Source organism: Rhinatrema bivittatum, chromosome 1, assembly GCF_901001135.1.
Source record: "Rhinatrema bivittatum chromosome 1, aRhiBiv1.1, whole genome shotgun sequence".
Taxonomy (NCBI): domain Eukaryota; kingdom Metazoa; phylum Chordata; class Amphibia; order Gymnophiona; family Rhinatrematidae; genus Rhinatrema; species Rhinatrema bivittatum.
This window is the reverse complement of record NC_042615.1, coordinates 436,210,190-436,235,285: the sequence shown is the minus strand read 5'-3', so window position 1 is coordinate 436,235,285 and position 25,096 is coordinate 436,210,190. Positions and strand designations below refer to the sequence as shown.

Sequence of the window (25,096 nt, the reverse complement as noted above, 5' to 3'; positions counted from 1 at the left end):
GCTTACATCGCCATGAAAAGAGCCACATTGAAGAGAAAGGATTGAAATGTTCAGAATGCGAAAGAAGATTCCGTTATGAATATGATATGAGACAACATGAAATGATTCACAAAAGTGAGAAACCATTTAAATGTTCTGAATGTGATAAATGTTTCCGACAGATTGGAAACTTGCATCGCCATGAAATGACCCACACAGGAGAGAAAAGATTTAAATGTTCAGAATGCGAAAGAAGATTCTATCATCTATCTGAGATGAAAAGACATGCAACAGTCCACACTGGAGAAAAACCATTTCAATGTTCGGAATGTGATAAATGTTTCCGTGTTAAAGTTGCTCTGCGCTCGCATGAAATGACCCACACTGGAGAAAAACCATTTAAATGTTCTGAATGTGATAAATGTTTTATTTGAAACAGAGCCTGCGGTTACATAAAATGACCCACATAAAAGAGACACCATTTAAATGTTCTGAATGTGATAAATCTTTTTGTCTGATGTACCAGCTGAGACATCACGAAATGACCCACATGGGAGACTGTGAAGGCATGCACAAAACAAACCCATTTGGAGACATTGCCCCTGGGAGGAAGTTCTGAATGGGAGAGAATTGAACTGAGTAAATTTCTCTTACTGAATCTTGCTGAGTAACTTCATGTGGTGATCTCACTGAACAATATCAACACCAACTCTCAGCAAGGCATCCACCACTATTGAAGTATAAAAGGATTAAAAAAGAAAAATTCATATTGGCTGCACATTACCTGGGAACTAAAAGTGCCCACCCTTATTCTAAGCACTAGGCTTATGATGGTGATAGAGTAGGAATGAGTGCACAAAATATTTTCATTTCCTTTTTAGGGGATTCACTGTGTTTGATATTTATTTTGGTTCAATTCATTTGTCAACCGAAATAAAAAAAACACAAACCCACAATTCCTCCCCCTCCCCCCACAGCCCTCTCCCCCTTGGACATGCTTACCATTTCTGCCAGAATATTCTAGATAGAAAGGGGCAGAAGGTAACCCCAGTTGCTTCTGCCCCCACTGGGTTCAGTAGTACAGTGACACCGGCTGCTTTATAACTGGGGTCATATTTTATGGCTGAATAATTTTCATATTTTATGGAATAAGTCCATTTTTGGTTTGTTCAATTCAGAATAAAAATGCACTTATTCATCGTGTTTTACCCTAGTGAGAGTGTCAAATTTTAGGTGAAAACAACACCCCTGGTGCAATGATAAGCACATGTCTATGGTCCCACTGCAGCAGGAAAGAGATCACAGAAACTAATTAAAAAAATATTAAGATGACTAACTACAGTTGGATAGATCCAAAAGATACAAAGGAGATAATGCGCTGCTATTTTGATGCCTGTATATAAATCTACAAGGTATGCATGAAAGCCTGCCAAAAACTGGAATAAAGAGTAATGTTATGAAAGGAAAAAATATTTTTAAAAAATCCTAAAACAGAAGTACATAAGTGATGACTCAGAAAGAGAATTAGCAAGAGAGAGAAGGACCAGAAGGAGATGCTGAAAAAGTCAGAGCAATTGGAGGCAGCCACGGGTAAGATATTAGTGAATGATGAGGCAGCAACACAGTAGGAAGAGAGATGCCAGAATGTCCAAGAAAGGAAAATAACAGCTGATAGCTGAGCACCTAGACTGGGTGCAGGTAGAGATGTATGCTTGGATCTAGGAAGGACAAAGACTACCTAAGTTAAATCTGACAGCCAAAGTAACATGCATGATCAGTAACATCAATAAGGGGTAGGTTTTAGTACGTGCGCGCTCGCGTCCATGTGCGCACGCTTCCCGATGCACATGCATGGACATGCCGATTTAAATCGTTGGGCCGCATGCACATGAGCGCCAGATTTTGTAATTTGTGTGCGCATGTGTGCACCGCACGCAAGGGAGGGTAGATTTGTGCAAGTTTCACGCAGCAACACATTTGGGCCTTCCCCAGTTCCCTACTGCCTCCGTAACCTCCCTTCCGCTTCCCCTCTCCTCCCCACCTCCTAAACCCTATCTCCTACTTTTTTTTTTTCTTATTTCATTGCTTACTGCTCCAATGGAGCAGTAGCAATTTTTTGCGCACCAGGATTTCCTTCCCCGGTACAGCTGCAAATGGCCGCTGTACCTGCCGCCTCCAGCCCCAGACCACTCCTTTTCTTTGGCCCGGCACTTCTGCGCGTAACACGAACGAGGCCGGGCCCCTTCTAAAATGTGCGCAGCACGCGCTAGGTCCTGCCACGCGCATAACCCCTGTTTTTTACGCATGCCGGCCATTTAAATTAGCCTGTAAGGCTATAACCTGCACAAAGGAATAAACTGTTGTCACCACAGAAATAAACAGGTGAATTTTAAATCGCCCGCACGCATAAAATATGGGGGTTACGTGCGCATTTTCGAAGGGTCCCGGCTGCACGCTTAACCCTCGTTACGTGCACAAGAGCCGAGCTGAAGAAAAGGGGCGGGAAGGGCGCGGGGCAGAGCTGGAGGCGGCCGGTACAGCAGCCATTTCCTGCTGTGCCAGGGGATTGCGCCCTGGCAGCCTGCCAGCGCGTACGACTTATGCTAGTTCAGGAGCTGGTATAAGTTCTAAAACAAAGAAAAAAAAATGGTAGGGCCTTTTAAGGGGTCGGTGAGGACAGGGGAAGAGGGAGGGAGTATGGGCAGGAGGGTAGAGATGTTCCCTCCAGACTGGGAGGGAACTGGAGAAGGCTGCGATGCGTTGCCACGCAAAAATTGCATTATTCAACCCCCCCTTGCACGCGGCGTCCCGGATTTTATAACATGCGCATGCCAGCGCACGCATGTTATAAAATTGCGTGTCCATGTGCGCGTGCCAGTTAGCGCGCGCGTGTGTTTAAAAATCTACCCCAAATTGTATAAAATCTTTTGCAGCAAAATTCATTACTAATGGCATCATATCCATTTTCTTTTGTGTGCATCCATGAGATCTGAAGAGATCTCATGGATCTATAAGATTACAGACTCTCCAGTATAATTCTCAATTACCTGCTGGCTGAAACAGATGTGGCAAGTTTTCATACTTTTGCTGATTGATTTCTGTGTATGAAATACATACCAGAAAGTTTTGAATAAGTGGGAGCCATTTCTGAAGTTTACAAAGAGAAGGTACAGTCAATTCTTTTCCTTTTTGGGAGACTCCCAAACAACTCGAATCTAATATTGCTTAGAGCAAGGTTATCTGCCTAAATATATTTATACAAATCTTGATGATAGAGAACTTCTAGGTATAAATAGCAGGTAGCTTTAACCCCAACCTTATGGGTTTTGCTGTTTTAGGATTGTTTGTTGGTTGAACAGAAGCATGATGTAAAATCTTAATTTTTGCATTGTACTATCTTTGTTGTGTGTAATGTCAGGTCATGCAATTTTCTAATAAAGATCATTTTAATCATAAATAAAAGAAAGGGGAATTAGTTACTGATTGTCACTGAACGTTTTCCTTCCCTAATACCTGGTAGTAAAAATAGCCAGAGGATGCAGCCAGACGTATGCATTAAATAGGGATCCCTGAGCACTGGTACTAAAACTGTGTAATGAAACTCATCTTACTGTTTCTTAACATATTCACTAAAAAAAAAAAGTAACTCCTAATGCAATAAACTAATGTATGCTAATACATATTTCCTTGGTGATTTTAATCTTCACATCAATGATCATACTTTGACACATGCCACCACAACCTTTTTAAATCTGATAGTTGCCGGTGGTTGGCAACAGATTATCTCTACACCCATACATAACAATGGACAATCTTTGGACCTGGTTTTTGTTAATAAAACCTTTTTCTCAATTGATGATGCAACTATGTCTGCTAATGCTTTCCCTTGGAGTGATCATTACCTCATCTGTTTTCACTTGAATTTAATGTAAGTATTCATACATTATGCATGGATCATGGTACGATTACCAAAAGAGGCTTCACTGGTCCTAAAGACTTATCACTGGAAATGTTACCACTATTAGAGCTGGGTGGTGAAGCGGGGGGGGCGGACCTGTGAAAGCAGGCAGCGATCGCACCTCCGTGGTGCGATCGCTGCCGGCTTTCGCACCGAATAACTACACCATAAAAGGTGTTATTCTGCGCGAAACTGGCAGCGATAAGGAATCTTACCTTTCGCTGTCGGCGAAGTCGTCACGGAGTCCACCCAGAGGCCGCCCCGACTCCACCCTGATTTAGCTATCGCGTGCGAAAGTTTTCGAAAATGACCCCCTTAGAGAGGAGTTGTGATGACACCCCCCCATGAGTTTCTAAACCGCTGGGATACCTCACTCATATTAATTCGCTAGATAAATTGACTCCAGTCAAAACATTTAAAAGGAAGAGAATCAAGATAGCCCCTTGGTATAATATCTCATTACACAGTAAAAAAAAAAAATGAATTAAGACGGAAAGAAAATGATGATGCTATCCAATCAATTCTCATTTGATCAGATATAAATCTAGTCTTAAAGACTACCAAGAAGCCATTAGTAAAGCAAAGAAGTCATATATATTCCAAATTAATCTTGCCATTCAATAACCCTAAAGAACTGTTCCATTTGGTTAGACAGTTCACTGAGCATACTTTGCGCCCCAGCTTTTACCCAGCCAGAGTTCTAGGGGGTAAGCATAGCAGACACTTGTGCTGCATACTTTAACCAAAAGGTAATTGATGTCAGAAATACTTTTCAGCCTACTGTTGATAATGGCATGGATGCTTTTTTTTTCAGTGATGGAATGAAATGGGAAGAATTTGATATTCTTACGGAGTCAGACATCAATTATACCATTTCTAAAATGAATTCCACCTCTAGTCCTCTTAACCAGTGTTCAACCTCACTGTTAAAACTCATAAAGAATGAAACCTCTTGATTTAACACCAAATTGGTTAACTCTTCTCTTAGCTATGGTACCCTCCTGGACACATTAAAACAAGCCTCTATATATCCAATTCTTAAAAAAAAAACCCTCTACTGACGTGGCTCCATGCCTTGTACCTTTTTGCTACTAAAATGATCTGTTTATTTTGTTTTTCCTTTTTCATACATCTCTTACTTATCCAGTTTTGATCGCGCTGTGATGTTAACAGATAGTTTCAATTTGCTATACAGGAAGTGTGACGCAGTGAGCAGCATGGGGATCATTGGCATTCGCTCCAATTGAACCAAGAGATAGCTGACTTGCTACTCGATCTATATTTTTTTTTCTGTGCTAGTTTGTGTCAGCATTTCTTATATTGATATGCATAATGGCAAACTGGTACGATATAATAACACATTTGTTTGCATGACCATTCTTACCCAACATGCATCTGATTGCTGACACTCTTGTAGGGCCAGGGGTGTGTCCTAGCTCCGCGGTGTGCCCTGATTGAACGTACTAAATAAGTAAGTTCCTGCCTGCATTTCCTTGCCTTGGCAATCGGGTAGGCACTGTATGTGTACTAGTTTGCCTCCGCGTTCAAAGACTTGTTCCAGTCTTGTTCCAGCGTCCTACTGTTTCAGCCTTGTTCCAGCGTCCTACTGTTCCAGCCTTGTCCAGCGCCCTCCTGTTCCAGTGTCCTTCTGTTCCAGCGTCTGTCTGTCCTGTCTCCCCAGGTAGTACCTTCGGACTGACTCGCTGGTACTGATCTCTGCCTGGTCCATTGGTCATTCTGCTCGCTGCCTGGATCTTGACCTCTGCCTGCCTTCGTGACCTTGTCTGACCTCTGGAACCTGACCCCTGCTTTGTTGACTACTCTCAGACTGATTCCTGTAATCTGACCCCTGCTTTGGCTGACACTCCTCGGACTGACCCTCGGAATCTGACCCCGGCTGCCTTTGACTACATCTCTTGATTCTGGCTTTGTCCCTTGCCTTGTCATTGCCTACTCTGTACTGGCCTTCCCTGATTCTCCAGGCCTATAGCCTAGTGACCGACCGCGCTCCCTTGCTGCTCATGGGCACGCCTCTCTACTACCCCTCCGGGAGACTCTGCGAGCCCCACCTAAGTCCAAGAGGTCCAGGTCCCTACGGGCTCCACCCGGGGGGGACCGCGGGCTTCCAGTGGTGAAGCTCTTCCTAGCCTCTGTCTCCTCCTGTGCTCCACCCCCTGGGGGGCAGGTGCTTCCTGGTCCCTACCAAGGAGTCATTCTACACTGCTCCAGGACAAGGGTCCACCTCCAGCGCATCAGGTTGCCAAGCCATGGACTTGGCGGAGTCTCCCGCCTCCAGGGCCCTACCGGGTTTCACCGCAACAGTCCAAGAACATCACAGAGCTTTGGAATTGTTAGCCTCTTCGGTGGAAGAACTCCGTTCCCAGCTGCGAGATACAGCTCTGGCCAATCCTGTGGGCCTATCGGCATCTATGCTACCCAAAGCATCATTGGCGCTCCCTGCACCTCCACGATACAATGGGGACCCACGCTTTTGTCATGGCTTCCTCAACCAGTGCTTCATGCAATTTGCACTGCAACCCTCCTTGTTCTTGAAGGAAACCACTAAAGTGAACTTCATCCTTTCCCACCTAGAGGGGAAGGCTCTTGCATGGACCTCTCCATTGTGGGAACGCTCCAATCCCCCGGCTTTCCAAGTTATCCAAGTTTGTTGCTGTCTTCAAGCAGACCTTCGGAGACCCAGGTCGCCAAGCTGTAGCCAGCCATAATCTAATCCACCTCCGTCAAGGGTCTCGGACCCTCTCAGAGTATACGGTGGAATTCAGGACCCTCGCTACTTAGCTCGGGTGGAAAGAAGATTGTTTACAAGCCGTCATCCTAGATGGCTTGTAGATTAACTCTCCGTCTGTAGATTATCTCTCCATCCGTGAGACTCCCATGTCTCTAGAGGACCTGATTTCCCTCACCGGGAAGATCAACCATCGACTCTGGCAATGGTACCTAGAAGTAAAGGACTCTCGCTCACCTATTCTATGCCTCATGCGTGTCTGGAGTCCTCCAGCCAAGACTCCATCACCACCACCTCTTCCCGTGGTGGAACTCATGGAGGTGAACCGTGGGCGATTGTCTCCGACTGAATGTCTTCGTCGGATGAAGGAAGGTGTTTTCCTTTACTGTGGCACCTCCAGACATCTTTGGCAGTCCTGTCCAGTCCGTCTGGAAAACTACAACGCCTGAGCCTGGTGGGGGTCCCGAGCTTGGGCGTTACTGTCACTGGCCCTCAACTCCTGCTTCCAGTTTCTGTGGGCATCGAGTCCCACTCCTTCGCCACCACTGCTCTTGTCGATACAGGGGCAAGTGGCAGCTTCATCATGGATGACATTGTCAAGCTTCTGAACATTCCTCTCCAGCCATTAGAGGTATAGGGGACTTCTGGTGTAGGTTTCCCAGCAAGTTAATGCTGTAGAGACAGACTGAGAGTTAGATTACTCACTAGATGGTAGCTGTAGGTAGGCGATTCCACCAGGCTGTAGTAGATGGTACTAGCACCGAGGCAGGGAGAGCAGGCCCTTGAGTAGCGAGTACCTGATCCCTGAAAGGCACCTGAAATAAAGCAGAGGGCCCCCAAGGAGTGGGTACCCAGGTTAGTCAATACCCCAAAGGGCAGAGAGAGAGCTTCCAGTGGCAGCACGGAAGCGGCAGAGTAGCTAAGACCTGCCGAAACCAATCCTTTGCTAACTCAACGAGCTAGCAACAAAGTTCACGCTAAATACCTGGATGGCATGATGTCACTTGAGGGGACACCCCCGAGGTTCGCGCCAATGCTGGAATAAAGATGTGGGTAGCGGGCGTGCACCCTAGTAGGGCCTTGGGAGGAGCATGGTGGGAGGCAGCACCATAGCCATTCCGGGGACGCCAGAGAGGGTGGCTTGTAGATGCGGCGGTAGCCATTTTCCCAAGTAAGCGGAAGGGAGCCGAGAACAAGGTGAGGCAAATGGTGCGAAGCCATCTAGGACCGACGGATGCAACAGTACCCCCCTTCAAAGGGCACCCTCCAGGCTTCCTATCTGGTCTTGGTTTCTGAGGATGCATTCTGTGGAATTGTTGAAGCATCTCTTTATCCATGATATTAGCCAAAGGCTCCCACGCATTTTCTTCAGGTCCATAACCCTCCCATGACAGGAGGTATTCCCATACTCTGCCTCTTTTTCTTATGTCAAGGATAGCGTCTACCTTGTATTTGATGTCTTCTTCTGCATCTATTGGTGTAGGTTCAGGTGTCTTCAGTGAAAACTCACTAAGGATTAATGGCTTCAATAGTGAGACGTGGAACGCATTATGAATCTTCAATGCTGGTGGTAACTTCAGACTATATGTGAGATTGCCAAGTCGTCGGAGAATGGGAAATGGTCCAACGAAGCGAGGAGCGACGCGAGCTGAAGGCAGCTTAAGTCCTAAGTGCTTAGTCGATAGCCAGACTTTGTCACCAGGCTGGAACTCTGGAGCCTTGCAGTGATGAGCATTGTATCCTTTCTTAGCTCATTGTCCTGCTTTAAGAAGCATCTCTTTGGTCTGAGTCCATAGTTGTTGAATATCTTTGGTAGTAGATTGAGCTGCCGGGGACAACACTGACAGTGGAAGTGGTAGTGGTGGTGCTGGTAGTCGTCCGTAGACCATTTCAAATGGTGTTGATCCAGTTGATGTTGCTGGATGAGAGTTGATGGCGAATTCAGCCCAGGGCAACAGTTCAGCCCAATCATTCTGGTGAGTGCCCACATATGCACGAATGAACTGCTTAAGTATCCTATTCATTCTCTCTGTTTGCCTGTTAGACTGTGGATGATATGCTGAGGTGAAGTCGAGAGAGATATCAAATTTCTTGCCCAATGCCTTCCAGAACTTAGCTGTGAATTGGGCTCCTCGATCAGCGACTATGTGCTTAGGCATGCCGTGTAGGTGAAAGATGTGCATGATGAAGAGCTTAGCAAGCTCCATGGCTGTGGGTAAGCCAGGGAGAGCCACAAAGTGAGCCATCTTTGAGAACCGATCTACAGTTACCCAGATCGTGTTGTTTCCTCCTGAGAGAGGTAAGTCTACCACAAAGTCTGTAACAATATGTGTCCATGGCTCGTCTGGCACAGGCAAGGGTTGAAGTAGGCCCCAAGAATGACTGGGTGGCAGTTTCTGTCTGGCACAATTAGCGCAGGAAGCAACGTAGGAGAATGTGTCTTCCTTCATGGTTGCCACCAGTAATAGTTCTGAAATTTAGACAGTTCTGCGTTGACGAGGGTGTCCAGCCAGTTTGGAGTCGTGAGCCCATGCTAGCAGCTTTTTTCTTAGGTTCTTGGGTACAAAGGTTTTACCTGCAGGAGTGAGTGAGTAGCTACCAAGATAAGTCTTTTCGGGTCGATGATATGTTGCAGTTAATCTGGAACATCCTCAGAGAGGAATGAGCGAGATATTCAGGGCGGTATTTCAGCACAAAGTCAAATCTGTTGAAAAACAGAGACCATCTCGCTTGCCTATGGTTTAGGCGCTGTGCGTGGCGGAGGTACTCCAGATTTTTATGGTCTGTAAAGACTGTGATCTGATGTTGTGCTCCTTCAAGCCAAGGGCGCCACTCCTCGAATGCCATCTTTATAGCCAGGAGCTCTTTATCTCCTATTCCGTAGTTCTCTGCTGGTGAGAAGCGATGGGAGAAAAATGAGCATGGGTGTAAGGCCTTGGAATCACCGGCCTGGCTTAGAACGGCCCCTATGCTGATGTCTGAGGCATCGACCTCAACGATGTAGGGCTTAGTTAGATCCGGATGTCGGAGGCACGGCTTGCTCAAGAAGGCGTCTTTCAGTTTCTGGAATGCTGTTACTGCCTCCATAGACCGATTGGCAACATTGGCACCTTTCTTTGTCATAGCTGTAAGCAGAACTGTTAGTGAGGAGTAGTACTTAATTCATGTTCTGTAATAGTTGATGAAACCTAGGAATCGTCTGAGAGCCTCCAGCTTCTGTGGATCCATTTGGAAACCTTGGTTGGAAACAATATACCTCAAGAAAGGCACTGATTCTTTGTGAAACTCAGACAACTTGGCATATAGATGATTCTCACGGAGTCTTTGCAGCACTCTTGACATCTTCAATATGAGTGGTCATGTCTTGGGAGAATATCAAGATGTCATCTAAGTATACGACGACACATTTGTAGACATTTGTCGTTCATTAAATTTTGGAAGACAACTGGGCCGTTGCACAAGCCAAACGGCATCACTAGATATTCAAAGTGACAGTCCTTGGTGTTGAAGGCTATCTTCCATTCATCGCCAGAGCAGATGCAGACTAAGTTGTAGGCTCCCTTGAGATCAAGCTTGGAGAAGATCTTGCCTCCCGGTAGTCTGTCAAATAGCTCTGAGATGAGTGGTAGGGGCTAGCGACTTTTCACTGTTATCTCGTTAAGACCCCTGTAATCTATACATGGATGCAACATTCCATCCTTCTTCCCCACAAAGAAGAAGCCTGCGCCAATGGGAGACTTGGAGGGTCATATGAAGCCTTTTTGAAGATTCTCCTGAATATATTCGGACATGGCTTTATTCTCTACCACGGAGAGAGTGTAGACCTGTCCTTTGGGTGGTTCAGTGTTAGGCTTCAAATTGATGGTGCAGTCATAGGGTCTGTGTGGCGGTAGTACGTCTGCAGATTCTTTAGAAAAAACATCTTGAAATGATGCGTATTGAGGCAGCAACCCAGGCATCAATGGGGTAGTTGGCATGCAGGGTATAGGAGCGACCTCCATCAGACATTTACCATGGCAATCTGGACCCCAACATGAAAGCTCCAGAGTGGCCCAATTGAATTGAGACATATGCCGCTGCAGCCACGGTAGCCCCAGAACTATAGAGTACAAATGAAGGCTTCCACAAACTTTCCATCTTCAAACACCTCAAACCCTTACTCAACCACTCCGACTTCAGAACCATTCTCCAAGCCCTGATATTCTCTGGCATCGACTACTGCAACTCCCTCTTGTTAGGGCTGCCAAAATCAACCATACACCCACTGCAAATTCTACAAAACTCCACTGCACGAATTCTCACCGGCCTCAAAAGAACCGATCATATCACACCTGTACTGAAGGACCTACATTGGCTCCCATTGAAAAAAGGATAGAGTACAAAACCCTGACAATCATTCACAACGCTATCCACCACAACAACTCTGACTGCTTCGAATCCCTAATCCAAACTTACCAATCTCAACGATGCACTAGATCAACCAACAAATCTCAACTCGAAATCCCACCAGTCAGTGCAGCCAAATTAACCACCACCAGGAATAGAGCATTCTCTATAGCCGGACCCCACCTCTGGAACTCCCTCCCTTCCAACCTTCGGACACAAAACAACACATCTATGTTCAAAAAATTACTCAAAACATGGCTCTTCAAACGAGCATACAAAGATGGGATTGGATAAATCACAGCACTTCCCCTACCTCCTCCACCCCCCCTGCCCTCTCCTCCATTCCCACACCTTGCCCCCCCTGCCACTTCTTGTATATCCTCACTCTTCTCCTCTTGTTCCCTTCCAGCCCACCCAACCCCCCTGCTGATCCTCCGATCACAATGTATTTTTCAACTAAGACCTCTTCATATTAAAATGACTATACTCGTCTAACTCCTCTCGCATATGCTACCTGTAAATACCCCCCGTTCAATATTATATGTTAAAGTTATCATCTGATTGTTTTGTTAAAGTTATATGTTAAAGTTATCATTTGATTGTTTTTTGTATCTCGTTGTTTAAAATGTAAACCGGAGTGAAGGCCTCCACCAATACTTCGGTATATAAAAACCTATAAATAAATTAATAAAATAAATAAAATACATGGCCTTCTCTAAAACAAAGAAGGAGATGGTTTCCAAATGGAGAGCACCGGTCCGTAGACATACTGGTTTGGTGAGTTGGGTTACTTCGCCCGGAAAGGGTTCTCCATGAATTGAAGATAGGAGTAGTGGAGACATCATGGTGGTAGTGGGGATCCACAAGTGTTCCACTAGTCATTGTAAAATGAAATTACCTTCTGCCCCTGAGTCCACTAGGGCAAGAGTCTGATACTCTAAGGGTCCGCAGATCAAGGATACAGGAAGAGAGAGCAGAGGAGAGGGTGCAGTAAGACTTAAGAAGAGTCCTCCCCCAGGACTTAGGTCTGCTAGTTTCCTGGACATATAGGGCATGTTTGAACAGCATGGCCAGCTTGTCCACAGCACATGCACAACCCCAATTTCTTCTGAGTTCTTCTCTCTTTTGATGTCAGGTGGCTGCGGCCTAATTGCATTGGTTCTTCTTTGCCAGCAACTGGACCCGAGGGAACAGGCCTGGGTGTGGACTTAACTCGAGCTTCACCCTGACAGGGTCTTCTGGGAGTCTTGGTCTCTTGAACCTTGTCATGAACTCGGCGATCAATCCTAGTTGCCAACTTCACCAGTTCATCCAAGGTCTCAGGCATCTCATGAGCTGCGAGCTCGTCTTTCAAACGAGAGTTCAGTCCTTCAAAGAAGAGGGTCCTCAGGCATTTAGGGTCCCAATGTAATTCAGACGCCAGTGTCTTGAATTTGATAGCGAAGTCATCTAAAGGTTTGGTACCTTGTTTCAGGTGAACCAACGAAGATCCTGCAACGGTAAGCCGGGCAGGGTCATAAAAATCTGATTTGAACAGCTCAAGGAATCTGGCAAGATCATGTAGAACAGGATCATTGTGCTCCCACAGTGAAGAGGCCCAAGCCAACGCTCTTCCATCCAGATAAGACAGGATATAGGTGATCTTGGCATAAGCTGTAGGAAAATGGCTAGGTTGCAGGGAAAAGTGCATGCAACACTGGTTAATAAAACCTCTACATTTCCAAACTTCCCCGAGAAGCATGTTGGAGCAGATAGAGATACAGTAGTCTTGACCGTCACTTCTGGCGGTGTAACTTCTTTACCTGTGGTGGTGGGTAAGTTCATCTGTGTGTGCAGCTGGTTGAATGCAGCAGTCAAATTCTCCAGTGCATTCTGCTGTTCGGAGATTCACTGGGCCAGGCCTGGAATGGCCTGCAATGCGTTGAACTGAGACGAATCTATGAAGTTAGCAATCTGTTAGGGTTTAGTGATGTTTGCGTGGATTCTTAGGTACTGTGACAGATGACCACGCCTACGGGGAGGAGCCCTGCGGGGAGCTACAGTACTGGGCTAGACTCAAGACGCGCAAACACAGAATTAGTTCTTTTATTATACAGCTTGATGGATACCACCAGAGGTGGCAGTAGCGAGGTAGTCTGGATGTAGCAGTGTCGGGACCCTCAGTAGAGGGGACCCTTCTCACCCCGATGGTATAGGGGATGTCCGGTGTAGGTTTCCCAGCAAGGCAATGCTAGAGATGAGACAGACAGAGAGATTACTCACCAGATGGTAGCTGTAGGTAGGGGATTCCACCAGGCTGTAGTAGATGGTACTGGCACCGAGGCAGGGAGAGCAGGCCCTCGAAGAGCAAGTACCTGATATCTGAAAGGCACCTGAAATAAAGCAGAAGGCCCCTGAGGAGCGGGTACCCAGGTTAGTCAATACCCCGAAGGGCAGAGAGAGAGCTTCCAGCAGCAGCACGGAAGCGGCAGAGTAGCTAAGACCTGCCGAAACCAATCCTTTGCTAACTCAACAAGCTAACAACAAAGTTCAGGCTAAATACCCGGATGGTGTGACGTCACTTATTTATTTATTTAACTATTTATTTATTTGTTTATTTATTTAAGGCTTTTATATACCGACTTTCTTGATACAAATCAAATCAACTCGGTTTACATCGAACTAAGCAGTTAACCATATCCAAATAACAAGAGACAAAATTTGATGAAGCATAAAGTTACATTGTAACAAGGGCGCATTAACTGGGGATAGGAAATAAAGAGGGGCTGAACAATGATAGTGAACTATATACAGATGAGGGTGTGGGAGGGAGGCAAAGGAGCCAACCTCATTATGACGTATTTGTGTGTCTTAGTGATTCTTTATATACAGAAGTGATAGGAACAATTTTGAGTCAAGCTGTTGGACCAGGAACAGGGAAAGGCTCGACCGAAGAGCCATGTCTTGAGTTTCTTTTTAAAAGTTAGGAGACAGGTTTCCTGCCTGAGGTCCAGGGGCATGGTGTTCCAGATGGATGGGCCTATTGTTGAGAATGCCCGGTCTCTGATGTTTGAGTGGTGCACCACTTTGATAGGAGGAACGTGTAAGGATCCCTTGTAAGCTTCCCTTAAGGGTCTGGCCATAGAGTGTAGTTTGAGCGGATGTAGCAGGTCAAGGGGGGGTCTGATGGTGAATGCTTTTGTGAATAATTGTAAGTGATTTATGGAGAATCCTAAAGTTTACTGGGAGCCAGTGAAGATCTTTTAATATAGGAGAGATGTGCTCTCTCTGATTAGTATTCATCAGAATTCTCGCCACCGCATTTTGGAGCAACTGGAGGGGTTTTATTGTAGTAGCAGGAAGACCTTGCAGGATGGAATTGCAGTAAACGACCTTGGAGAACAGAATGGCTTGGAGAACAGATCTGAAATCATGGAATAGAAGAGGCTTGAGTTTTTTTGAGTACGTGTAGCTTGTAGAAGCACTCCTTCGTAGTGTGGTTTATAAATTTCTTTAGGCTCAGGTGACTATTATGACTCCAAGGTCTCTTGCATGGGAGATTTGTATGTTAGCATGCAGCTGTTGATGGAAGGAACTGCCTTCTGGGGTGATGAGCAGGAGTTCTGTCTTGGCAGTGTTAAGCACCAAGTTGAGGCTTGAAAGGTGATGGTTGATCGTTTGCAAGTGAGAATCCCATAGTTTGACTGCTGAATCCAGTGAGTTAGATATGGGGATTAAAATTTGAACGTCGTCTGCGTTTATGTAGAACTTCAGTTTTAGTTTTGAGAGTAAATGGCAGAGAGGGAGTAGGTAAATATTGAACAGGGTGGGTGATAAAAAGGAGCCCTGGGGGACTCCAAATGGGGAGTTAGTGCGAGATCCCTTGTTATCGAGTTTAACCTTGTAGCCTCTGTTGCTAAGGAATGAGTCGAACCATCTGAGAGCGGATCCTGCGATTCCTGTGTCTGATAACCGGTTTAGAAGGGTAGTATGATTTACGGTGTCGAAAGCTGCAGAGATATCGAGAAGTGCTAGGAGGAAGGACTATCCTTTGTCAATGCCAATATATACCTGATCTAAGAGTGAGATGAGGAGGGTTTCGGTGTTGTGTTCTTTTCGGAATCCATATTGTGACGGATGTAGAATATTATGTTCCTCCAAGTAATTTGAAAGTTGATTATTTACGATTTTCTCCATGATTTTGGCTACAAAACGGCAAATTTGATATAGGGCGGTAGTTATTGGGGTCGTCCGGGTCCAGGTTCGGTTTTTTGAGTATAGGTTTAAGGGTGGACAATTTGAGAGCGTCCGGGAAGATTCCTTGTGAGAGGGTGCAGTTGATAATATCTGCTAGATGTTTAGAGATGGATTCCGGTATGAGAATCAGAAGTTTGGATGGGATTTGGTCTAGAGGGTGAGTGGAGGGTTTCATTCTTTTTATCAGGTTTTCCACCTCTATAGTGTAAGTGGGATCGAAAGATTCCAACCCTGCATCTGAGTTCGGGGGGTGGGGGTGATCCAGAGACAGCGTGTTAGGGCTGGTAGGTAATCTAGCCAGGGTATTGGAGATTTTGTTCTGGAAGAATAAGGCCAGATCATTGGCTTTCGATTGGGCTAGGTCGTCAGGGATTGATGGGGGAGCAGTTTTGGTGAGTTCCAAGACGTACGAGAAGAGAGCCTTCGCATCGAAAATCATATCATGGATACGGTGGGCGTAGAAATCTCTTTTAGTTCGTAGCGTTGCAGTTCTGTAGTGGTGGAGAGCGGCTTTGTATATGGTTAGAGAGTGAGGGTTGGGGTTCTTCCTCCATTCCTTTTCTTTCCGTCTCAGGCTTTGTTTTAGCGAGCGGAGCTCCTTTGAGAACCATGGCTGCTTGTTTTTTTGAGAAGGGTTTATATTTTTTGTCGACAGTGGGCATAAGTTGTTGGCTATAATTTCTGTGATATTTTGCCAAGAAAGAATAGCTGCATTGGGGTTTGATAGATCCAGGTTAGAAAGTTCTTTGATCAGAGAGTTGCCGAGAGTTTCTGATGGGCAGGGTTTCCTATAGTGCAGTGTGGTGAGCTGAGGGGGTGTAGAAGATCTTGTCATCGATCTGAGGGTGGAGGTGATCATGAAATGGTCTGACCATGGAACCGGGAGGCATAGAGGGGGTGAGAGTGGTGTAAGGCTGGCGTTTGTGAAGATAAGGTCAAGAGTATGACCTGCTTTATGTGTGGGTTGGTTGATGAGTTGTTTGAAGCCCTTGTCCGAGAGGGCGGATAAGAGGGCTTCGCAGTTAGATGATTGAGGATTGGCGTCAATGTGTAGATTAAAGTCCCCAAGGATAATGGCTGGTGAGTCCAGGTTTAAGTATTTTGCTATGATTTCCACTATAGGAGAGGCATCCAAGTCTAGTAATCCAGGGGGGGCATATGTGAGGAGGATTTGGAGTGATTTGGATTTGAACAGGCCTACCTCTAGTTTAGGTATTGTATTGATAGGTTGTAGGATGAGATTAAGATCTTTTTTGGCAGCCAGGAGGAGACTCCCCCTTTTTTCTTTTGTCTAGGGATGGAGAAGACATCGTATATCTGGGTAGGAAGTTGATTTGTTAAGACTGTGTCTGTGGGTTTCAGCCAGGTCTCTGTGATGGCACAGATGTCTGGTTTGGCGTCAAGCAAGTAGTCGTATAGAATGTGGGTTTTTTTGGTGATTGATTGGGCATTGAATAGTGTTAGAGTGAACAGGGCAAGCCCAAGGAGTTGGGTAAGAGGGGAGATCATCACCGGAGTGAGATTTCTATGGAATTTGAGATGGTACCGCATCGGTGGCTTCATCTTGAAGGAGGTACTGTGATATAATATGGGTATTGAGTATCCTAGCATCCTTAGAGGATTATAGTGTTTGCGTGTACAAGATTTGTCAGCAGTGGTTATCCTATGGCCTGAGAGGATGTTATGGATTGTGGATATGGTCTTTGAGGGGATAGGATTGATGTAGCGTATCAGTGCTGTTCCGTGGTTCGGGTTCTTGGCTGTTTGGTGCCCGGTGGGGCCTAGTTTGAGGGCGACAGTCACTAGCGGAAGGGGACAGCTTTTTACGACCGCCGCTCCTGTATGGTATGCTGAGAAGCAGGGGACCAGAATGAGCTTGCGTGGCCGGCCTCCGGACAAGTCCTTTGGTCAAATTAATCTGTAGGGCTACACTTAGGGGCTGCACAAAGGGTCGCACAAAGGGGCCTGCCCTTTTGTCGCGCAGCGCTGGGCTGGTTTCAATTTTAAAGGCCTCCGGAGCCTCTCTGGATTGGCTGATGGGAGCGGCTGCTCCTATTGGCTGGTCCTAGGAGGGCTGCTTCGTGGGCGGGCCTCGATGATGGCAGGACAGCGCTGGATGGCTCGCGATCAGCGTTGGAACCGCCGAGGGTAAGAGTGAATTTAAAGGGCCTTACCTCGGCGGGTCTGTGGCGCCGATTGCACAGGCCCTCCCTCGCAGCGTCCGACGAAAGAAGGAAGATCTGCCGGGCTGGTTTCAATTTTAAAGGCCTCTGGAGCCTCTCTGGATTGGCTGATGGGAGCGGCTGCTCTTATTGGCTGGTCCTAGGAGGGCTGCTTCATGGGCGGGCCTCGAGGACGGCAGGATGGCGCTGGATGGCTCGCGATCGGCGTTGGAGCCGTCGAGGGTAAGAGTGAATTTAAAGGGCCTTGAGGGGGACGCCCCCGAGGTTCACGCCAATGCTGGAATAAAGACGTGGGTAGCGTGCACGTGTGCACCCTAGTAGGGCCTTGGGAGGAACATGGCGGGAGGCAGCACCATAGCCGTTCCAGGGACGCCGGAGAGGGCGGCTTGTAGATGCGGCGGTAGCCATTTCCCAAGGTAAGCGGGAGGAGGCGAGAACAAGGTGAGGCAAACAGGGCAAAGCTGTCTAGGGCCAACGGACGTAACACCTTTGCAGCAATAATATGACCGAATCCCAAACCCTACACTAACCCCCCATGCTATGGGAAAACCTTTCCGCTTCTACTCTAATTAACATCTACCTCTTTTTTCCACACCTTGAACCCCTGTCTAATTGCTCATCAATAATAGTTATTTACCTGTAATACCTACTTCTATGATTGTCTGTTCAACAGCTTATCTGTTATAGATATCCAGTTCGCTGTATACCAACAAGACACGTTATATACATACCACTGTTTATTGTTTAACCGTTTACCAGTTATAGACGTTCCTTTGTAATATATATCTATTCCTTTGTTATTTACTAAACCGTTTTGCTGTTATAGATGTTCTTTGTAACTGACAAGAGGAACCGCTCAGTGTCCTGCACCACTCAGTTCTCTGTAAACCGATGTGATATGTAAAATCGAACACCGGTATATAAAAAAAAATAAGTAAGTAAATGAATAAATAATGCAATGCCTTATCTCCATCACATATGCAGAGCATTGACAGACCCTCACCAAATATAGAATAAGGGATCACAAATTACAGACAGAAATGTGCTAACAAAATCTGAACTGGAAACTCGAAGTAGTATGCCTCGTTACCCTGAAACCTGTGTGAATTATTGGGTGGGGATAGGGGTGCATGTGAACTTTCTCTCTTTTATACCCCTTTGTCCTGTAGACTCCCATATTCCTACTAACTCTATCCCCTCCTCCCCTAGGTCTGATCTAGCTCCCCCCATGATCCTGAAGTCCCCTCAACCTCGTCAAGTTCTGTCCCTGGTTGTCCTTGAATGCCTAAGTCACAATCTCTCAATCACTAGTGGTCCCCAAGTTCCAGAGAGGTCACCAATTGCCCTCTTCCTACAATAGAGAGGAAAATGCCATCTTTACTTATCATTTCCAATAACTCTCCTCCTTGTTTCCTTCCCTGACTGGTCGCACACACCAGCTTTTCAGGTTTGTTTTTATTAGGGGATCTTCTCCTGAGAGCTAAACTTTGCCCACTCTCCTCAGACTTGGGGGACGGGAGAGTGACCTGCACCCACGCTCTCCTCAGTAAACTGGGGGGAAAGGAGCCCCAAAATGGAGCACAACACCCAGTCTATGTCCTGAAGGGGATGGGGAAGAGGAGTAGAAAAAATATTTTTAAAAACAACTAAAAAAAATAAGTTAAAAAACCCCCAGCAAAACAAAGAAAAAGGCAAGCAAAAGAACGAATAAAATAGCAATACACAATAAATTTTCTTCCCACTCAAATTCCTAACTGACCACAAAGGTGATCTATCAGAGGTCGGATGGTCTTATATGTCATGCAGCCAACCCACAGTCATAATGCTCCTCTGTGATGTCACTTCTTATTACTCTGCTGTGGTGTGAAGGTTCCACGCACAGGAAAATTCCTCGCTCACAATGCCCCCGAGTGTGGGAGAAAATTTCACAGGAAAATCAAAGCACATGGACTTTAAAATTCAATCTGTGCACATTATTTCCCCCCCCACTTAAATATGCCTCTGTAAATGCCTTCCTTAAATGCAGCCTATAAAGTGTGAGCTTTGAAAATGTGGGTAAGGCTTTAAGAATTGTGCTTCCCATGTACTCCAGTCTTCTACACACACAGAATAAAAAACTAATGGTGTTCTAAAGTGTTGTTGTCCAGTACAATTAATTGCCGCACATCATTCTGCTGTTGTTTATCTAAATGTGTGTGCCCTTTTCTCCGCTTTCCCTGTGTGCTTTCACCCTATAAAATAGCATGTACATGATTACAAGCTACTCAAGTGTACATTTGCTAATTTTACATGCGTTAACTCCTTTGAAAATTCATTTTTTATGCATAATATATTGCAGTTTAAAACATTTGCTTTTAATATAATTATACATGTTCCATGAATAGTCGACTCATGATTTCATTGCAGATGCCACATTTATGTTCTGAAAAAAGGAATATTTCATTCAACCTTATCATTTTGCAGATGCACTGATATTTCGAATTCTGGAAAAGAAGTTTCTGATCCACATGTGGTGTGGTGGCTTGGATGTATATCTGAGGGAATGTGAACGTTTTGGGATTCATAATATGAACATTATGAAATCATGTGGTTTAAACATGATTTTAAATGCATTTCTTTGAGTTTGTGGGCTGCTACACTTCTGTAGCATATCATGTGTTAGCACTGTAACTGAAGTATATTGCAGATGATTAAAACTGAAGAACATGATTTACAAATGGGTACTGTTACAAAGAATTGTTTTAATCTATAACTTCATCGCCTGTAAGGTGGAGTGAGCTAAAATACTGCTCTCAGGTTACATCTTAGAGCTTATAGAAGTAAAATCCCGGTATGTTTATTGTTGGGCATGAATACAGATTTTGTGAATGATTATACTATGTGTTGTAATATAACTGTAATTAAGTTGGTTAGATTTTTAGGTCGGCACATTACTAATTGCCACCAGTGTTTTCAGGGGGTCCCAATGCATTTATGGCTAAGTAGTCTAAACCATTGAGACAGACTTAGCTGTATTCTGAAATAGACCAAATGATCAATTCTTTTTCTTTTTGTATTGTCAATTTAATTTTATGATGGAAGTGAATTTTATAAATGATCAGAAAAAGATTTTGAAGGCTATTATGGTGAAAATTATTTTATAGATACATTGGCTCTTTTGACACATGCTGACATTTTTTTCTTTCTCTTTAATGGTTCATGACAGGGTGGTGGTATTTTGCTGATGTATCATAGATTAAGTTACTCTTCAGCTTTTGTCCTTCCCATCTTAAATGAGAGCTAGGGGTGTGCATTTGAAAAAAAATGGTTTGGTTTGTTATTTCAGTTCAGTTTCCATTTTTATTTGTTTGTTCATTCTGGATACCAAGTTCATTCATTCTATCATTATATTTGTGTCCATTAAAGTCAATGGGGAAAGCAATGCATCCTCATTTAGTCTCTAACATTGGGGTTTTCTATCCAAGTCTAATGAAACTTGCAAGCAGGCACCAGCAGCAGGAAGAACAGCATTCTAAAACACCAAGAGTGGGGAAAAGTGGTACTAACAGTCCAAGGCAGCATGACCAAGGCAAAGCATCACAGTAGGAGAACACTTCAAGATACCATGAAAGGAGCAAAGGCACCAAAAACAGTGTCAGGAAGATACCAAAACATCAAAGGAAAGGCAAAGGGCACTAACAACAGTGGTATGAAGACTCCAAGTCACCAGAGAAGGCAAAAATGTGGCACATGAACACCCTAAGGCACCAAGAGATGGGCAAAGGGTACCAACATTTGCATGAAGACCCCAAGGCACCCAAAGAGGGGAAAATGGCACAAGGAGTGGCATCAACGACCCAAGGCATAGAGAGCAGAGTGAGACCGCAAGAGGAGTAGCTGCATTGTGTGTTGTGCGCCACAGAAAAGAGAGCCAATCAGTATAGCTGTAGAAGAGAATTTAAATTAAGGGAGCAGCAACTCAAATAGAAAAGACTGGGCATACTGTATAACTACTGACATCTTGTAGCTAGAAGATAGAATGGCAGGCTTTTATTGCTACTGCTGTTGCTGGTGATTCACCTGCAGCAGAGAGGTGTGTATACTGCTTCTGCTATATATTATTTTTGTTACTATTATGTTTTATATATTATTTTTAATGATTTCATTTATACATTTTAATATGTAACTCCTGGGCTAGGGTCTCCCCTGAGGTCCCCAAGGGCCACACCTCAAATTCAGTGCTAGATATTATGTTACCATTTGTTCCTGCTGTCATTTTAATCTGCATGCCCATGATTTCCTGATAGGGGGGGAGATCGTTTCCTAGGCCCTTAGTGTTGGATAGATATTATTCATCCATTAAAGTCTGTCTCTGTAAACGGCAGTAATAATCAGGCTGGAAGCAAAGAGTGGTTTCCGACCTAATTTTACTGATAAATAATGGAATCTGGAAAATCTTTGTTACAGCTATTAATATTCACAAAGTCCAAATTCACATTTTATGATTTTAATAAATTTACAACTCTTCTTCTCTAAATTACTTGGATGGATGGATAGAACCAATTGCTCATTCACTGAATTTATTCCAATTCTATATATGAAATAGTGGTTAAGCTTCTTTCCCATCTAAGGATAACAGTACTTATGTTCCAAATTAATGTTAGTGTCCAGTCCAAATTTCATACCTCTCAGTCCTATTGCTCCACATTCTCCTCTTTTCCACTCCCAATACTTGAACTCTCTAGAGTCTGCTTCTCTTCACCTGTTGATTTCCTAGAGATAATTATGATTCCCTGATTGAGGTCACCAGTCACAAATTTACTCCACAATGATACAAAAAATACATTAAACACATGCAGGTAAATTTTGAAAGGTTTGTGCGTGCACGAAGAAACATGAAGAAACGTGTGTTTGTGGGCATGCATGGCAGTGTTTTGAATTATTCTTCCACATGCGCATGAATGCTGTAAAATAAGCATATGTTTTTGCCTCCAAGAACGCACTAATATGTGCGTAAATCTCCACGTGTTATACACAGATGTGGGTTATTGTTCGCATTCTCACAAATGCAAGAGTGGGACTTCCTGTTCCTGGGTGCACTTTCAGAAAATGCCAGGACTAGCTAGGCAGCCCAATTTCACCATCAGGGAAGTCGCCCATTTGATGTCCCTAGTGGTAATAGTTGAGGGTCACCTGTTCCTGATTCCTGACCAGAGGAGGCATCTCTGACGAATGCGCAGGGCCTGGAGGGAACTGCAGCTCACCTTCCACCAGCAGGCCTCTTACCATTGGGGGGTAAGATGACTGCTCTTACAGTGATAATCTTAGCTGTTGCATAAGAGGGGGGGGGGGGGGTGGTGGCGAGATAGGCTAAATCCTGGGTGGGAGTGCCAATGGGGATGGCGGCGGAGCAGAGAGGTTTGTATGCCTACCAAAGGAGGGTGCTCAGGATGCTGGAAGTGAACCTATGAGCCTTACAGCTGCTGGAGGCAGCTGTAAGGCTCCTAGCTAGCAGGATGCCATCGTCCTGAGCACCCTCCTCCCTAACTCCCTGGGATATATTAAAACGATACTTATATTGATTGTACTGATTTAACCTGACATTAATAGCATGGACGTTCATTGCTTAACTATATCATAGTAGATAAAAGACATATAGTAGGGCAGATTTACATGGAATGATTGAAGCCTTAGAGACACAAGTATAATAATGCTATAAGAAAGATATGGTACCAACTTTCTCAGGTATTAGAGAATTGTTTAATGCTGATATGTCAAGCAATAGCTTGCAAGATAGTCCTCAGGGGACACCTAGGCAATCAGGCTCTCACGGTAGTCACGATGACTATGCATGAGCCATTCTGACATGCTCAGCTGCCATTCTCCTTTACTCATTATGATGCATGCTTCTAGAGGAAATCCAGAAAACCTACATGCCTAGGTGTGCCCCAGTGAGTGACTTTATAGGATAGCAAACCATTAAGAATGCCTTTAGAAGGCATAGATGAGGGCCACTTGCACAGTCCTTGGAACTGCTCAAGGATATTCCCACTAGTTGCACTGCACAGCTACATGACCTCCTTCATGGAGGTTAAATATTTAGGAATGGTGCAGCTGCAGCATCCATAAATGGATTCCCAAGACCAGCTTCTCAAATCATATAGTAGTAGCATACATTGTCACACACCAGTATGGAGGAACTAATACCAGCTATAGAGCACACTCAATTTTCTCTTCCTATTTCTTTGCATTAGATCGAGGACCTAAAGAAGAAGGCCTGGTGGCTGAACCTCCGGAAGAGATGGTGGCTTGATTGGCTACGTGCTCAGCAAGATGGGGCTGGTGGTAAATAAATCTTCCAGCCTACTGGGCACAATAAATTAAATTCATCACAAAGTTTCACTGGACATCATTCTCACACATGCTTTTGTTTTAAGGTGCTGCTGAAGAGGTCGAAATACAGGAAGAAGTGGAGGAGGAAGCACCAGCCCCCGCACCTGCAGCAGCCTCTGCTGGGGAGGAGCAGGATACTCTCCCCCCTCATCTATCACCACCAAGGGTGGAAGTGGCAAGGATGGAACCACCCCTTGTGCAAAAAGTGCACCTACAGCTGGACCACACTCCATTCCCGCAGGGCCTCCTCCCAGTTTTGCCCAGAGAGAGATGCAGAGACCTAGACCGGCCAGCATTTGCTGGCCAAGGTAGGCATGGATGGCCTTCTGCTTCCTCTGGTACCCCTCTAGCTCAGCAACCAAGAGGTTCATCATCGGGAGCAAATGCTCCCGATGATGAGACTCTCACAAGGCAGGAGTTTCATGCTTTCCTGAGGGGGATGGCGGCGGAGCAGAGAGCTTTGTATGCCTACCAAAGGAGGGTGCTCAGGATGCTGGAAGTGAACATATGAGCCTTACAGCTGCTGGAGGCAGCTGTAAGGCTCCTAGCTAGCAGGATGCCATCGTCCTGAGCACCCTCCTCCCTAACTCCCTGGGATATTTTATTTTTATACTTTTGTATACTATTTTGTACCTAGATGTCCCCCTTCCCCGATTGCTTTATTATTTCTTTCATTTAATTGTAAATAGTTTTTTACAATTTTGCAAAAAAATTGTTTACTCCTCATTCACCTGTCTGTTTATTGAGTATGTAGTGAGAGGAGGAAGGGAGGAGTGGGGGGAAGGGAGCAAGGGGTTTTGGGAGAGGGAATACATAGTGTGAATAATAAAAGAAGAACAGACGATAAATGAAAGAACTCCAGATAGGTATATGTTCAGGTAGTTTACTTCATCTTCAAGAAATCTGCCGGCGGTCAAGGAGGGAGAGCCATCTGCCAAGAGATGAGGCATGCAGGCATCTGAAGCATCTGCACTGGAAGGAACTTCAGGAGCACAATCACTATCTCCACCTACAGCAGAGAAGAGCAACGACATTGACATGCAGCTGACAATATAACACATTAAACACATTTGCATTGCGACCTTCATTAACACATTTCTGCATACCCTGGGGACCCAGAAAGCATCCCACCACTTAAAATGTGAAATGCAGCTACTCATGTATAGAGAAGCGATGAATGAAGTGGGACAGGAAATGGGGGAATTCCGGAGGGATGGAAAGGCTTCTGCCAAGAGA

The 25,096-nt window shown here is 45.1% G+C and overlaps 1 protein-coding gene across 4 annotated transcripts in view; it reads left to right on the top strand.

The window, feature by feature from the left end:
* The window catches only part of LOC115093112 (zinc finger protein OZF-like), a 49,922-nt gene extending 25,473 nt beyond the window's left edge, over nucleotides 1–24,449 (top strand). Inside the window, exons 5-6 of one of the 4 annotated variants that reach the window (XM_029604830.1) lie at nucleotides 23,722–23,812; nucleotides 23,905–24,449. In XM_029604830.1, coding sequence (XP_029460690.1) covers nucleotides 23,722–23,780 — 59 coding nt within the window. In that variant the 3' untranslated portion in view covers nucleotides 23,781–23,812; nucleotides 23,905–24,449. Of the gene's footprint in view, nucleotides 1–161; nucleotides 3,567–18,314; nucleotides 18,488–23,721; nucleotides 23,813–23,904 lie in introns of those variants that run through there. The other 3 variants (XM_029604820.1, XM_029604846.1, XM_029604839.1) reach the window with 3 other exon arrangements.
* The last annotated feature ends 647 nt before the right edge of the window (nucleotides 24,450–25,096 follow it).